Source organism: Pimephales promelas, chromosome 24 (genome assembly GCF_988280905.1).
Source record: "Pimephales promelas chromosome 24, fPimPro1.hap1.1, whole genome shotgun sequence".
NCBI lineage: Eukaryota > Metazoa > Chordata > Actinopteri > Cypriniformes > Leuciscidae > Pimephales > Pimephales promelas.
Genome location: NC_142792.1, coordinates 25,760,724 through 25,773,669, shown reverse-complemented (window position 1 = coordinate 25,773,669; position 12,946 = coordinate 25,760,724). Strand labels below are relative to the sequence as shown.

The 12,946-nt window shown below is 42.0% G+C and overlaps 1 protein-coding gene across 2 annotated transcripts in view; it reads right to left on the bottom strand.

The window, feature by feature from the left end:
- Window positions 1-12,946, bottom strand: part of LOC120489811 (uncharacterized) — a 39,360-nt gene that overhangs the window by 17,037 nt on the left and 9,377 nt on the right. For both annotated transcript variants that reach the window (XM_089126877.1, XM_089126878.1), the window contains exons 2-7: window positions 10,859-10,990; window positions 9,979-10,716; window positions 5,157-5,288; window positions 4,863-5,060; window positions 3,354-3,485; window positions 3,063-3,254 (exon numbers count right to left, since the gene is read on the bottom strand). In XM_089126877.1, coding sequence (XP_088983003.1) covers window positions 3,063-3,254; window positions 3,354-3,485; window positions 4,863-5,060; window positions 5,157-5,288; window positions 9,979-10,716; window positions 10,859-10,990 — 1,524 coding nt within the window. The remainder of the gene's footprint in view (window positions 1-3,062; window positions 3,255-3,353; window positions 3,486-4,862; window positions 5,061-5,156; window positions 5,289-9,978; window positions 10,717-10,858; window positions 10,991-12,946) is intronic.

Sequence of the window (12,946 nt, the reverse complement as noted above, 5' to 3'; positions counted from 1 at the left end):
TCCTTAAGATGTTCTGCCTTCTAGTGGATAAATAGCACTACTGTTGTTTGGCAGATCAGCTTCTTTAACATGGAATAATTGTGATACCAGGCTGTTAATACAGCATGACAATCTGAAAATGCTGAAAATGCACCGTATATAAAGTTATTGTCTTTCAAAAGTGAGAGTCGACTCTGAGCCTATGAAATGAATTGTTTTTGAAACGAGTCATTAGCTGTTTCGTAGTGACGTAGATACGAAACATTGGCAAATTGGCCGCGCCCAGTTACTGCGCGAGCAGACGGAAGTGTAAACTTGAAGTCTAGAACACATTCAAATACTTCAGCTGAATCGCATCAGGTCGAGAAGACGCTGTGTTCTACATTCCAAAGACAGTTCAGCCACTTGTTTTCATTGCCCAGGGACGAGCATGTGAAGAATCCGTGGATAGAGTTCACATTTGCAACTGCGAGATTACAAATTTTATTAATATGTTTAATTTAATGTTTTGAATGGAGAAAGCCTCTAAATCTCTGAAAACAGTAAAAGTTTCCCAGCGTGACACTCCTGACTAGAGCTGGGTTTCGATTCAAATTTCAAGAATCGATTCGATTCCGATTCTCAAGATCTTGAATCGATTATCATTATTCGATTCGATCCGATTCGATCTGATCTTCGAGATTTAGATAATTGTTTTTGAAAAAAGCATTTTTTACAGCTGTTACCTGAATTACAGGACTGTAGTTATGCAACATATTGATACATTATTATAGACATTCAACTGCAAAATAATGTAGTATTGATTGTTGTAAAGAACACCCAGATAGCAAACTGACATTGAATCAACGTGGAAATATGACATCGAAACAACGTTGATCTGACATTGTTTTGCTCATCGAATTAACGTTGAACCAACGCCAGACGCGTCATTCTTTCAAAACTAACGGAAAATCAACTTGAAATCAATGCGTTGTTTCAACGTTATGAAAGCAAACCAATTTTCGATTTTCATTTAGCTTTGAAGAATGCCGCGTCTGACGTTGGTTCAACGTTAATTCGATGAGCAAAATCAACGTTGTTTCAATGTCATGAGAGACGTCGTTTCCACGTTGATTCAATGTCAGTTTGCTGTCTGGGCAATCCCCCTTCCGTGTTGATACAACTGCTTTCACTAACTTGCACTGGTGTAGACGACAGAGGACGAAGTAACCGCAGGATATAACCGTGATATTAACGTTTCTTTATAAGGCTATACCCTTCTTGTTTTGAACTTCTTCATGCACGTGTATTGAATGTTAGACAAATTCATAATGATAACGAGACTGTTTATCGTGGTGATGTGTAGGCTACAGAGGCTTCGCACAGACAGTGAATGAGAGAGATCGGCAGAGCGCGTGCGATTACCAGCGTCTGTCTTTGAAGTCATATGTATTCGTGGAAAGCTTGCCGGGCCGTGTCAAAGGAACGTGAAATAGTTGTCGAATCATCCTTTTAACGTTCACGTTACGGGTATTTACCATAAATGCGCGTCAGCAGCAGCGCTGATCAGCAGCATCACACAGCACGAGGAAACCGCGGGGAAATAAAATCAGTGAGTCACGCATTGAATCAATGCCATTTGCCCATGCGACGCATTGCTGCTCAGCTGAGCCTTAAGTGGAACTCAAAGTTAAAATAATTAACACATCTATTTTAATGAATCTGCTTTTTTGAACGTGTTTGTTGAATGAACGGTTTAATGAATCAAAGTCCATTGTCGTAACAATGTGCGCGCTGAGTGAAAGCTTTCAATGCGCACATAGGGATCACTCACGGCAAGTTAAAGTTCACGGGGAAAATGTAGGCCTATTAATAAATCGATTCTCGGAGTTACGGATCGATCTTTAGAAATGAATATGAAAATCGATTCAGAATTGGTGAATGGATTTTTTCAACACAGCACTACTCCTGACTGTCCTTTGACCACACGGGAAGCTATGCCTTTCCTGTTTTCTCGTCTCACCATGTGAAAATGCCTGTTTGAAGTTTGAACACCTGCTAGGTTACCATTTGTCTTGGAGCTCTAGGGTCACATGCATTTACATTTGCTTTGTTTCAGTGTCCCCACCTTTTATGTAATCCCGCCCTCTTTGAAATGTATAAACTAGAATGTAAGGTTCTTTTAAATCAGACTTATTTTGAGATTACTACAGCGACGCATTAAAGAACTTCTGCGTGAAAGATACCTCAAGAGTCTCCTGGTCTGTTGCATGGAAGAATAAAACTTCACTACAAAACAATACCACAACAGTATAGCCCGAACTTTGTGTTCTCATCATTTTAATGACGAATCATTCAAAAACCTAAATTAATTCAAATGTGGATTCGCAAGCCAGTTGTTCCCGAAAGGAAGGCTCAGTATCCAGTGTATATGGATCAGGTTCGTCCTCCTCCGAATCACAATCTGTAAGTATTATTAATAATGTTTGTTGTTATGTTACCTGTTGTGTACACTCTGTGCAGCTTCTAAGGCAATTACCTCCTATACGACTAAGCCAAAAGTTATTTAAACCCCATTTCCACTAAAAAGGCAAGGCTAACAACGTTTCACAAGCTTAATTTTCCATATTTTCACTCTATATAATAAGCACTGCCCCTCAAAAGCCGCCACAATGTGAGTTTTGCCAGGAAAGCTTGCTCTTGACGGAGACACGAGTAAGGGACCGTGTGGAAAGTGCTCTTTTTCTGACACGTTTGTTCATACACTGTATACAATTTTCAACACTTGACAAGCTATAATCCATTAATGGTGATGGGTGTTCCGTTTCCGACAATCTCTGCCTACGGTTTACCAATAACAACCGACTGGGTCATTTGACCAATCGCCGCAGATTCGTGTCATTCAAAGGATGTGTTTGGGAAAATGAATCGTCGAACGAATCATTTGGGAGTCGTTGAGCAAATCAGGTAAAAATAAATGCATATTATAAGACAAATAAAGTGTTTTTTATCCTTGCATGCACGTTAAACTGTTTTTGGGAACTCCCAAAACAAAAAATAGGAACATTTCAAATGCTATGATAGGGGCTCTTTAAAATAGTCACCTGATAATGAGGGTATTGATGATGAAGATGTTGGAGAAGTTCTTGACTGTGATGATGATGATGGTGCTGAGGTTTGTGAAGATGGAGTAACTGGCAATGAAGATGATGAGGATGACAAAGTTGGCGAGTGTGGTGTCGTCCATGTTGATGATGGTAATGTTGCTAAAGATGGTGATGAAGGCTGTGAATGTGCTGATGATGGTAAGAAAGAGGAAGATGATATTTAACACTTTTAAAATATCATTAAGACTTCTTGGATGGATGTTTTGTGTTGAGACTATTAAGTCTTACATTGAATGCACGTCTGCTGGTAGTCAGGACAGCAGTCGCCGATTAGGATGCAAGCCTCATCACAGAAACACCCACGGTAGCATGAGTTATCATGTCCAGCACAGCAGAGCACTGTGGGTACTGAACACTGGCCTGAAAGACATAATATCATAAAATGAGCAAGACACAGCAATTAAAACTACAGCAATACTTGGTGATGCAAATATACTGCATATTAATCAAAATATGCACAGTGTTGACAAAAGTTCTGATCTGTATAAGGGATCTGTTGGTTTTTCAACTACTTTTCTTGCACACTCTACAACCCGGTTCCTCAGAGACGTGGGATTCAGTGGTCAAGAGTTGCATCGCACAGTAAAGAGCTTATCTGAAATACCAGAAAGGAGCAGCAACTGGCTGTGGTTGAGACGGAAATATTCTAGCTGGCTGTGTACAGGCCGCCAAACTACGGTTTCGTAGAATTCTTGAAAAACTTGAAGAGTCTGTTGGTTTATTTGTATAGTTTGCATAGTAATTACAGTTATGTTACTGTGTATATTACATGAATGGGGGTTGGTGTTTGGGCAGATATTGTGTTTTGCGGTAGGTGGTATGCCCTACGGAACCGTTGCCACTGAAGCTACTTTAACGAAGACAGTGGGGCTCGACAGCCTTAGTCAAACGGATTGGTGCGTATGGTTGGGTTGCGGAGAGATTGTGGTTAGGTCTCAGCAGCAGGAGGGATGTAGAGGTCAGTAAGCTGGGCTGAGTTGAGTGGGGGACAGAAAGGGGTGACTCTGGGACGCCAGGGTCACTGTCGAGCCCTCTTGAGGTGTCGTGGGCTAGTAGACGAAACACTGAGGACAGAAGGTGCCCACTTGAAGACCCTAGAGATGTCCCCTACTCGGCTCAATCCAGACGGTTGTGGTGCTGATCCACTGAGGGAGACCACACTGTAGTTGCAGCCGTTGTGTGCCCACGTACACTGCAGCCGTTAACACCGGACAGAAGGAGATTCACATCACCATTTGGAAGGAAGCGTAAATGGATGTTGAAGCATAGTTTACTGTAAAGCTACGTCTTAGTTTGTGCTTATCTTGGCGAAAGCCGACTACAAATCAGCATGAATTTTTAACATCTACTCTCATGTAATGGAAATCTTTTTCCTAATTCTTCCCCTGGTACTAGTATTGTTGTTGTTTTTACTTATGGCAAAAGTTTGATCATTGTTGCATTTTATTTTGACTTTAAAATGCACACACCAATGCAGTTGTACATTTTGTGGTCCCTTAAGATGTTCTGCTTTCTAGTGGTTGAATACTGTTGTTTGGCAGATCAGCTTCTTTGACATGGAATAATAGGGATACCAGGCTGTTTATAAAGCACGACAATCCCTCAGTTTCAGTGTTTTCTTAACTTAGAAAACACTATGTGTTAATTCGCATAAAAAAATCATGTTTTAACAGGCTAACTTGTACAATGCGGTAATCAGCCAATAAAATTATTATTACAAATTGTTAAAATAGTCACCTGATAATGAGGGTATTGACGGTGAAGATGTTGGAGAGGTTGTTGACTGTGAGGATGATGATGATGGTGCTGAGGTTTGTGAAGATGTAGTAACTGGCAATGAAGATGATGATGATGATGACAAAGTTGGCGAGTGTGGTGTCGTCCATGTTGATGATGGTAATGTTGCTAAAGATGGTGATGAAGGCTGTGAATGTGCTGATGATGGTAAGAAAGAGGAAGATGATTAACACTTTTAAAATATCATTAAGACTTCTTGGATGGATGTTTTGTGTTGAGACTATTAAGTCTTACATTGAATGCACGTCTGCTGGTAGTCAGGACAGCAGTCACCGATCAGGATGCAAGCCTCATCACAGTAACACCCACGGTAGCATGAGTTATCATGTCCAGCACAGCAGAGCACTGTGGGTACTGAACACTGGCCTGAAAGACATAAGACAGAGACACAGAGAACATAAAGTGTGCATCTCATAAAATGATCAACACACAACAATACAAATAACAGCAATACTTGGTGATCCAAATATACTGCATATAAATCGAAATATCCACAGCTTTGACAAAAGTTTTGTTCTGTATAAGCGGTCTGGTCTGTTTTTGTTTTTTTCAAGATATTTCAAATACTATTCTTTTTCCTAATTCTTCCCCCACTACTAGTGTTGTTGTTTTTTATTAATGGCAAAAGTTTGATTATCGTTGCACACCAATGTTGTTGTAACACAGAGTGAACTCAAGAAATAGAGGGAGAGCTGGATCCATAACAAAATAAACAAAAACAGGGCGAGACCAGAGAACCAAGACCAGAATGAGAAGCATCAAATGTACACACATGTAGGACAAGACCTGACAAAGAACACAGAAAACACACAGGGCTAAACAAGTTTAAATACACAGGGCTAAACAAGGAAACAAGACACACTTGGGGAAGACTAATTGTGAGTGTCCTCCTTACCTAATGGTGGCAGTCTGTGGAAGTTTCCAATTAATTGTTAATTAGGAAATGGAGCATTTAAGTGCTCCATTGTTTTCCATTTGTTAGCACTCTCTGTGTGATGGTTTTATCACAGGAGTGGCTCTTTACATTTCACTGCTTTTCTTTCTTATACTTATCTTATATCATTTAGCCTTAATATTTTGTTGTAGTTATTTCATTTATTTTTTCCCTAGACTTCTGTTTGTTATGAGTGGTTATTGTTATATTTGTTAAAGAGAATAAAACCTTTTCCTTTCATTGATTATTTGTGGTTGATCCATCTCCGGGTTAAATCGAGCTGGCCGTAACATAAAATTGGGGGCTCGTCCGGGATTGTTACATGTTTAAGTGATTTTATAATGTTTTAGTGTTCACCTGTATAAATGAGTAGACTCCAGGTAATTAGAGTGTCCTCAGATGGGTTTTCAATCCTTCCATTGGTAAACTGTTTGTTATTTTAGTTTGTTGTTTTGCCTTTCTTATTTTTGAATATTATTCTTGGCGGAGGTTTAAATCTCTGTTGGGGGTATGCTTCGGGCTTTTTTTTGTTAAAGCCACAGATTCAAATTTTTGATGTTTGAGAAGCCATATTAACTTAATAACATTTGTCATATCCATTACTGTGCCAAACAATGTGAGAGTTGTCATGATGGATATAGAAGCACAGCTTTGACAAAATTTCTGTTTAATGATTCTGTTTTGTATTTAGGTTTTTCACCTTTCTTTCCTTTTTCCTAATTCTTTCTCTGTGTTAAGGCGGGCATACACTGTGCGATGTCTGTGCGATTTCAGCAAGGTACCTACTCACACTGAACGAGTAAATCGCATGCGATGCAAAGCCAAAGTTCAGGATTTATGTGCTCACACTGTACGGTCCGATCGTCGAGCTGCGACTTCACTGCTCACACTATACGTGTAATATCTGCGATAACCCCCTGGATTGCGCCTATTTACGTGTATGTATCCAGGGATATTGTCAAAACAAGCATCTGCTATCAGTATCAAGATGATTTAGTATTTTCAATTTATGCATTTAATTATTATTAGTATTATTGTATTATCATTATTAGGGGAGGCCTGCAGGCTAATTTTATTATTAAATTGATCCGCTATTATAATTAATTTGCCACGCAATATTTTCACAGCACATAACCTGTCAGGGTGTGGTTCAGGCAGAGGACGAGGAGTCTGGAATATCAGTAAAGATTACTTTTAATATACAAACACAGGCTGGAAGACAGGAATACGGGCACCACACAGGCTAACATCAAACATTGACCGACAATAACTGAATGAAACAGAGGGAACTAAATACAGGGAGGAATCAAACATAACGATGTGAAGACAGGTGATACTGATGAACAAGACGAGGAACAGGTGGCTGATGAGGGAGTGAGTTCAGGAGTGGAGACAAGAGGATCCTGGGAAGTGTAGTGCTGATGACAAGACAGGACGGTGCAGACGCAGACTGTGACAGAACTCCCCCCTCCCGGAAGGCGTGGCCTCACGCCGCAGAACAGAGGAAGGAGGGGGGACGATCTGAGGGCTGAGCGGGGCGTGGCCAGGGCGGAGCAGGTTGAGGGCGTGGCCAGGGCAGAGCAGGCTGAGGGCGAGACCAGGGCGGAGCAGGCTGAGGGCGAGACCAGGGCGGAGCAGGCTGAGGGCGAGACCAGGGCGGAGCAGATGGAGGGCGAGACCAGGGCGGAGCAGATGGAGGGCGAGACCAGGGCGGAGCAGGCTGAGGGCGAGACCAGGGCGGAGCAGGCTGAGGGCGAGACCAGGGCGGAGCAGATGGAGGGAGGACCCCTGGTGGAGCCGATGGAAATGGGGCTGACGACACCAGGGGGCCGACTGACAGGGGCGGAGCAAGTGAGAGAGGAGACCAGGGTGAAGCTGAGGGACTGACGACACGGGGTGATGATGAGGGACCGAGGGACCATGGTGAGAACACAGGCTCAGGTGACCGAAGTGATGACAGGGGCACAGAGGGACACGGTGAGGCCAGAGGGAGTGAGGGCTGACGGGTGACTGGAGGGAGTGAGGAGTCCGACAGAACCGGGGGGGTGACATGACGGGGCGGAGCCAAGGGAAGGAAGTCCAACGGTGAAGTGAGGATGACGAGGGAGTGAAGGGAATCTGGAGGGACGAAGGAGCCTGGCCGAGCTGGTGGACTGAGGGACCACGGAGGAGCTGAGGGAGGTACGAGCCACGGGGGAGCCAATGGAACCGGGGGCCGAGGAAGTGTCCATGTGGAGGAGGCGGGAGGCGAAAACCGAGGATCCACTGACCAAGCTGGTTTCGGGGAGCTGAAGGGCAGGAGAGAAGATGGAGGACAGATGAGAGGAGGCGGGAGAGGGAGGCTGGGTGGGATCCTGGTCTCTGGCGCAGGCTGGACGGTCTCTGGCGCTGGCTGGACGGTCTCTGGCGCTGGCTGGACGGTCTCTGGCGCTGGCTGGACGGTCTCTGGCGCAGGCTGGACGGTCTCTGGCGCAGGCTGAACGGTGCTGGACGGAACCAGCGAAGAGGAGAGCTCGGGCTCGGCGGGGCTGGTGATCATGGCTGGAGATGGTGGTTGAGCGGCGATGTCATCAGCCTCACCAACAGTGAAGGCTGAGCCGCTCAACCACAGCACATGGTCCAGGTACTGGGAGAACGATCCAGGAACAGCCGCCGCTGGAGCTCGCTGATACAGATGATCATCAAGACCGCCCCAAAAAACTGTCTTCAGGACTTCATCTGTCCAGCTTACCCCAACGGAAAGCTCCAGGAAGCTGGCGACATATTCCTCAATGGAGCCGCCATCTTGAAAACAATGAATCAGGCGATTAATTGGAGTTAGGTGGTCCAGAGTGATCTTCATACTTAGGGTCGGTCAATCTGTCAGGGTGTGGTTCAGGCAGAGGACGAGGAGTCTGGAATATCAGTAAAGATTACTTTTAATATACAAACACAGGCTGCAAGACAGGAATACGGGCACCACACAGGCTAACATCAAACATTGACCGACAATAACTGAATGAAACAGAGGGAACTAAATACAGGGAGGAATCAAACATAACGATGTGAAGACAGGTGATACTGATGAACAAGACGAGGAACAGGTGGCTGATGAGGGAGTGAGTTCAGGAGTGGAGACAAGAGGATCCTGGGAAGTGTAGTGCTGATGACAAGACAGGACGGTGCAGACGCAGACTGTGACAGAACCAACGTGCTGTGAGGATAATAAAATATTACATAATCTTACTCCTCATTAAAAATAGTCTAAAACATTTAGGTCGATTACAATGAATTATAGGCATATAAAACAACTATTAACAGTCTATAATATGTCCGAACATTGCCATAATTAATCATCAATAAAAATTAAAAACAGGTTTATTTCAAAAACATTGTTTGACAAATTAATAAAAGAGGTGTTACATCGCAGGTGGCTTGGAAGACGGTGGGTAATATTATCCATTTTGCAACACGAACTGGAGGTAAGCAACAGTAATTTGTAGCTAGTTTGAACTACAGAACTTAAAGATCTCCCTCTTTTCGTTTTTATTTTAATTTTATTTTTGCTGCAGATGAAATGGTTAAACTTCTGTTTTGGCGCAGGTGCAGTGAGGGAAAAAACACTGAGTTTAGGGCAATCGGTTCGTGGCTTTGCTTCAACTGTGCGATATAGTCACGAGGAGCGACCAAAATTTCTGACATGCCAGAAATTCATCCGACCATCCGATGGTCGATCGTGAGAGGTTAATCGCCTCTCGTTTCTCCCTGTACACTGCACGAACACTGCACGACAAACGACGCACGACAAAGCTGAAAATCGGTCCGACAGGAAAAAGAGTCGCACGAGTCAGAATTCGGCTCAAAATCGGATGAAAATCGCATAGTGTATGCCCGCCTTTAGTCTTCCATAATTGTGGCAAGAGTTTGACCATCATTCCATCTTATTTTAAAATGCACACACCAATGGCGTTGTACATTTGGTCATCTCTTAATATGTTCTGCCCTCTAGTGGTTAAATAACTACTGTTGGTTTCCTAACCTAGAATATGCCATCTCACATAAAATCATGCGGTAACAAGCATACATACACAATGTGGTATACAGCCAATTTATATTATTTATTAAAATATTTAAAATAGTCACCTGATAATGAGGGTATTGATGAAGATGTTGGAGAGGTTGTTGACTGTGAAGATGATGATGGTGCTGAGGTTTGTGAAGATAAGGTAACTGGCCATGAAGATGATGAGGATGAAGTATCTGGCAATGAGGATGATGAGGGTGAAGTAACTGGCAATGATGAGGGTGGAGTAACTGGCAATGAAGATGATGAGGGTGGAGTATCTGGCAATAAAGATGATGAGGGTGAAGTATCTGGCAATGAAGATGATGAGGGTGGAGTATCTGGCAATAAAGATGATGAGGGTGAAGTATCTGGCAATGAAGATGATGAGGGTGAAGTATCTGGCAATGAAGATGATGAGGGTGAAGTATCTGGCAATAAAGATGATGAGGGTGAAGTATCTGGCAATGAAGATGATGAGGGTGGAGTATCTGGCAATGAAGATGATGAGGGTGGAGTATCTGGCAATGAAGATGATGAGGGTGAAGGATCTGGCAATGAAGATGATGAGGGTGGAGTATCTGGCAATGAAGATGATGAGGGTGAAGGATCTGGCAATGAAGATGATGAGGGTGGAGTATCTGGCAATGAAGATGATGAGGGTGGAGTATCTGGCAATGAAGATGATGAGGGTGAAGGATCTGGCAATGAAGATGATGAGGGTGAAGGATCTGGCAATGAAGATGATGAGGGTGACAAAGTTGGTGAGTCTGGTGTCGTTGTTGCTAAAGATGGTGAGGAGAGCTGTGCATTCGCTGCTGATGGTAAGAATTAGGAAGATCATATAAAATTAGATTCTGTGGCATTAGATTGGTGTGATTTTAGATTGGTGTGATTTTTAACACTTTAAAAATGTAGAGACTTGAATGGATGTTTTGTGTTGAGACTATGAAATCTTACATTGATTGCACGTCTGCAGGTAGTCAGGACAGCAGTCACCGATTGTGACGCAAGCCTCATCACAGTAACACCCACGGTTACATCCGTTATTCTGTCCAGCACAGCAGAGCACTGGGGGTTCTGAACACTGCGCTGAAAGACATAAGACACAAAGAGTGTGCAGATCTTAAAATTACCAAGACATGATAACATCAGTAACATCAATTCTTAGTAATCCAAATAAACGCAATATATAAAAATAAAACATGTTTTGACAGATTTTAAGTCAACTTCAGTTTTGGCAAAATTAATTTACTTACATTGATAATTGTTTTGTTCCATTTAGTATTTTTTTTAGTATTAGTATATCTCCTTATTTTATCTAATATGACATCACAATAATAGATTTTTAAATTAATAAAAACACACACGTTTTTTTTTTTTACTGTATTACTGAGGAGTTTGCATAGACTCCCATTGATTTTAAATCAGGATAATTATATTTTTTATAGCCTAACCAAACCCCAACCACTAAACCTACCCATCACAAAACACTACATTTATATAAAAACATGGTTTGGGAAATTTATAAACCTTTAGTTTAAAGTAATGCATTACAATATTGCGTTACTCCCCAAAAAAGTCAGTTGCACCTCATTGCAGAAGAAGAAAGGTAGAATTAGGGGTGGGGTTAGGAATCAGGGGGTGGAGATGGGTAGGATTAGGGGTGGGGTTAGGGATCAGGTGGTGGAGATGGGTAGGATATTGATAGATTTTGTATTTTCAGTTATCAGATTCATTTACATTGTGACGTGTATCATAATCAATCCACTCTGTCGGTGTCTGCAAAGGTGTGTGTCAAATGGCCCATACAGATGAATGGCCCATTCAGATGTATGGCCCACAGAAACTGATTGGTGTGAATGACAAAGACTCAGCATTGCTCAGAGTGGATTAGCATCTCCTGTGGGAGGTCCTAACAGGTTTCTATTGTTTGTAGCCCATAATCTTCTTTATAAAGTTCTGTCTCACAGACAGAACATTGGGTTAAGATTGTTGAAGGGTGACATGATAACACCGCTGCTGAAGGACTGCTACACTACAAACCTTCAATAAATTCTTCTCCCCACAAGAACTGGTCAAGCTTACTTGTTTTATGTATTGGAGAAATCCAATACATTGGCGAGCCACTGAAACCACTGCTCGGCATCACCAAAATCTAACAATATGTATGGTGAGAGGAGTTCGATCTAAATTCAACTCCTCCCCCTGGATTTCGTGTTCTGCAGTGAGGACCGTACTTTTTTTATGTGAGGAAAGTACTTTTTTTAATGAAAAGTAGTGCTCCATTACTTTTGTGTTATCTTTTCTCACCTGGGCTGGGCTTACTTGTTTGTTTTTTAATAATAACAAAAAAATTATATTTTGGCACCTTTTAGGAAGCAAATGCATATTTAAGCCTGTACAGTAGAAGCCGCCACTCAAACATACCTTTCAACTTTGCTGCCATTCTGTATTTAAGAACAATAGGATACAGGAGAAGGAAGTTCAACACTCTTATTTCTAAATATGCTAAATTTGTGGTCAGCAGCAAGGACATTGGTTAATAAAGTGAGATTATATACATAAAACCATATTTGAGTAATTTAATATAGTTAATTATAATAGTTTTGTATAAAATTCTGAGATTGCATTTAACTGTTTTTTTTAATTTTGACGAGTAAATTGCATTATCACATTAAAGTAGTAGTTCATTTTAAAAAAAGAAAAACATTTTTCTGATAATTTACTCACTCCAAGATGTCCATGTCATTCTTCTTCAGTCGAAAAGAAATTAAGGTTTTTGATGTAAACATTCCAGGATTTTTCTCCATATAATGGACTTCAGTGGGAACCGAATAATGCACGTTACTGGTAACCAAACTGTTCAAGGTCCAAAAGACAGTTTCAGTGCAAACTGTTCAAAGGGCTTTAAACAATTCCAGACGATGAATCAGGGTCTTATCAAGCGAAACGATCGCTCATTTTATAAATAAATAACAAAGTTTAAGTTTTATAAGCTCAAATGCTCGCCTTGCTCTGTACTGTGATGCACGTTCGTGACTCTCC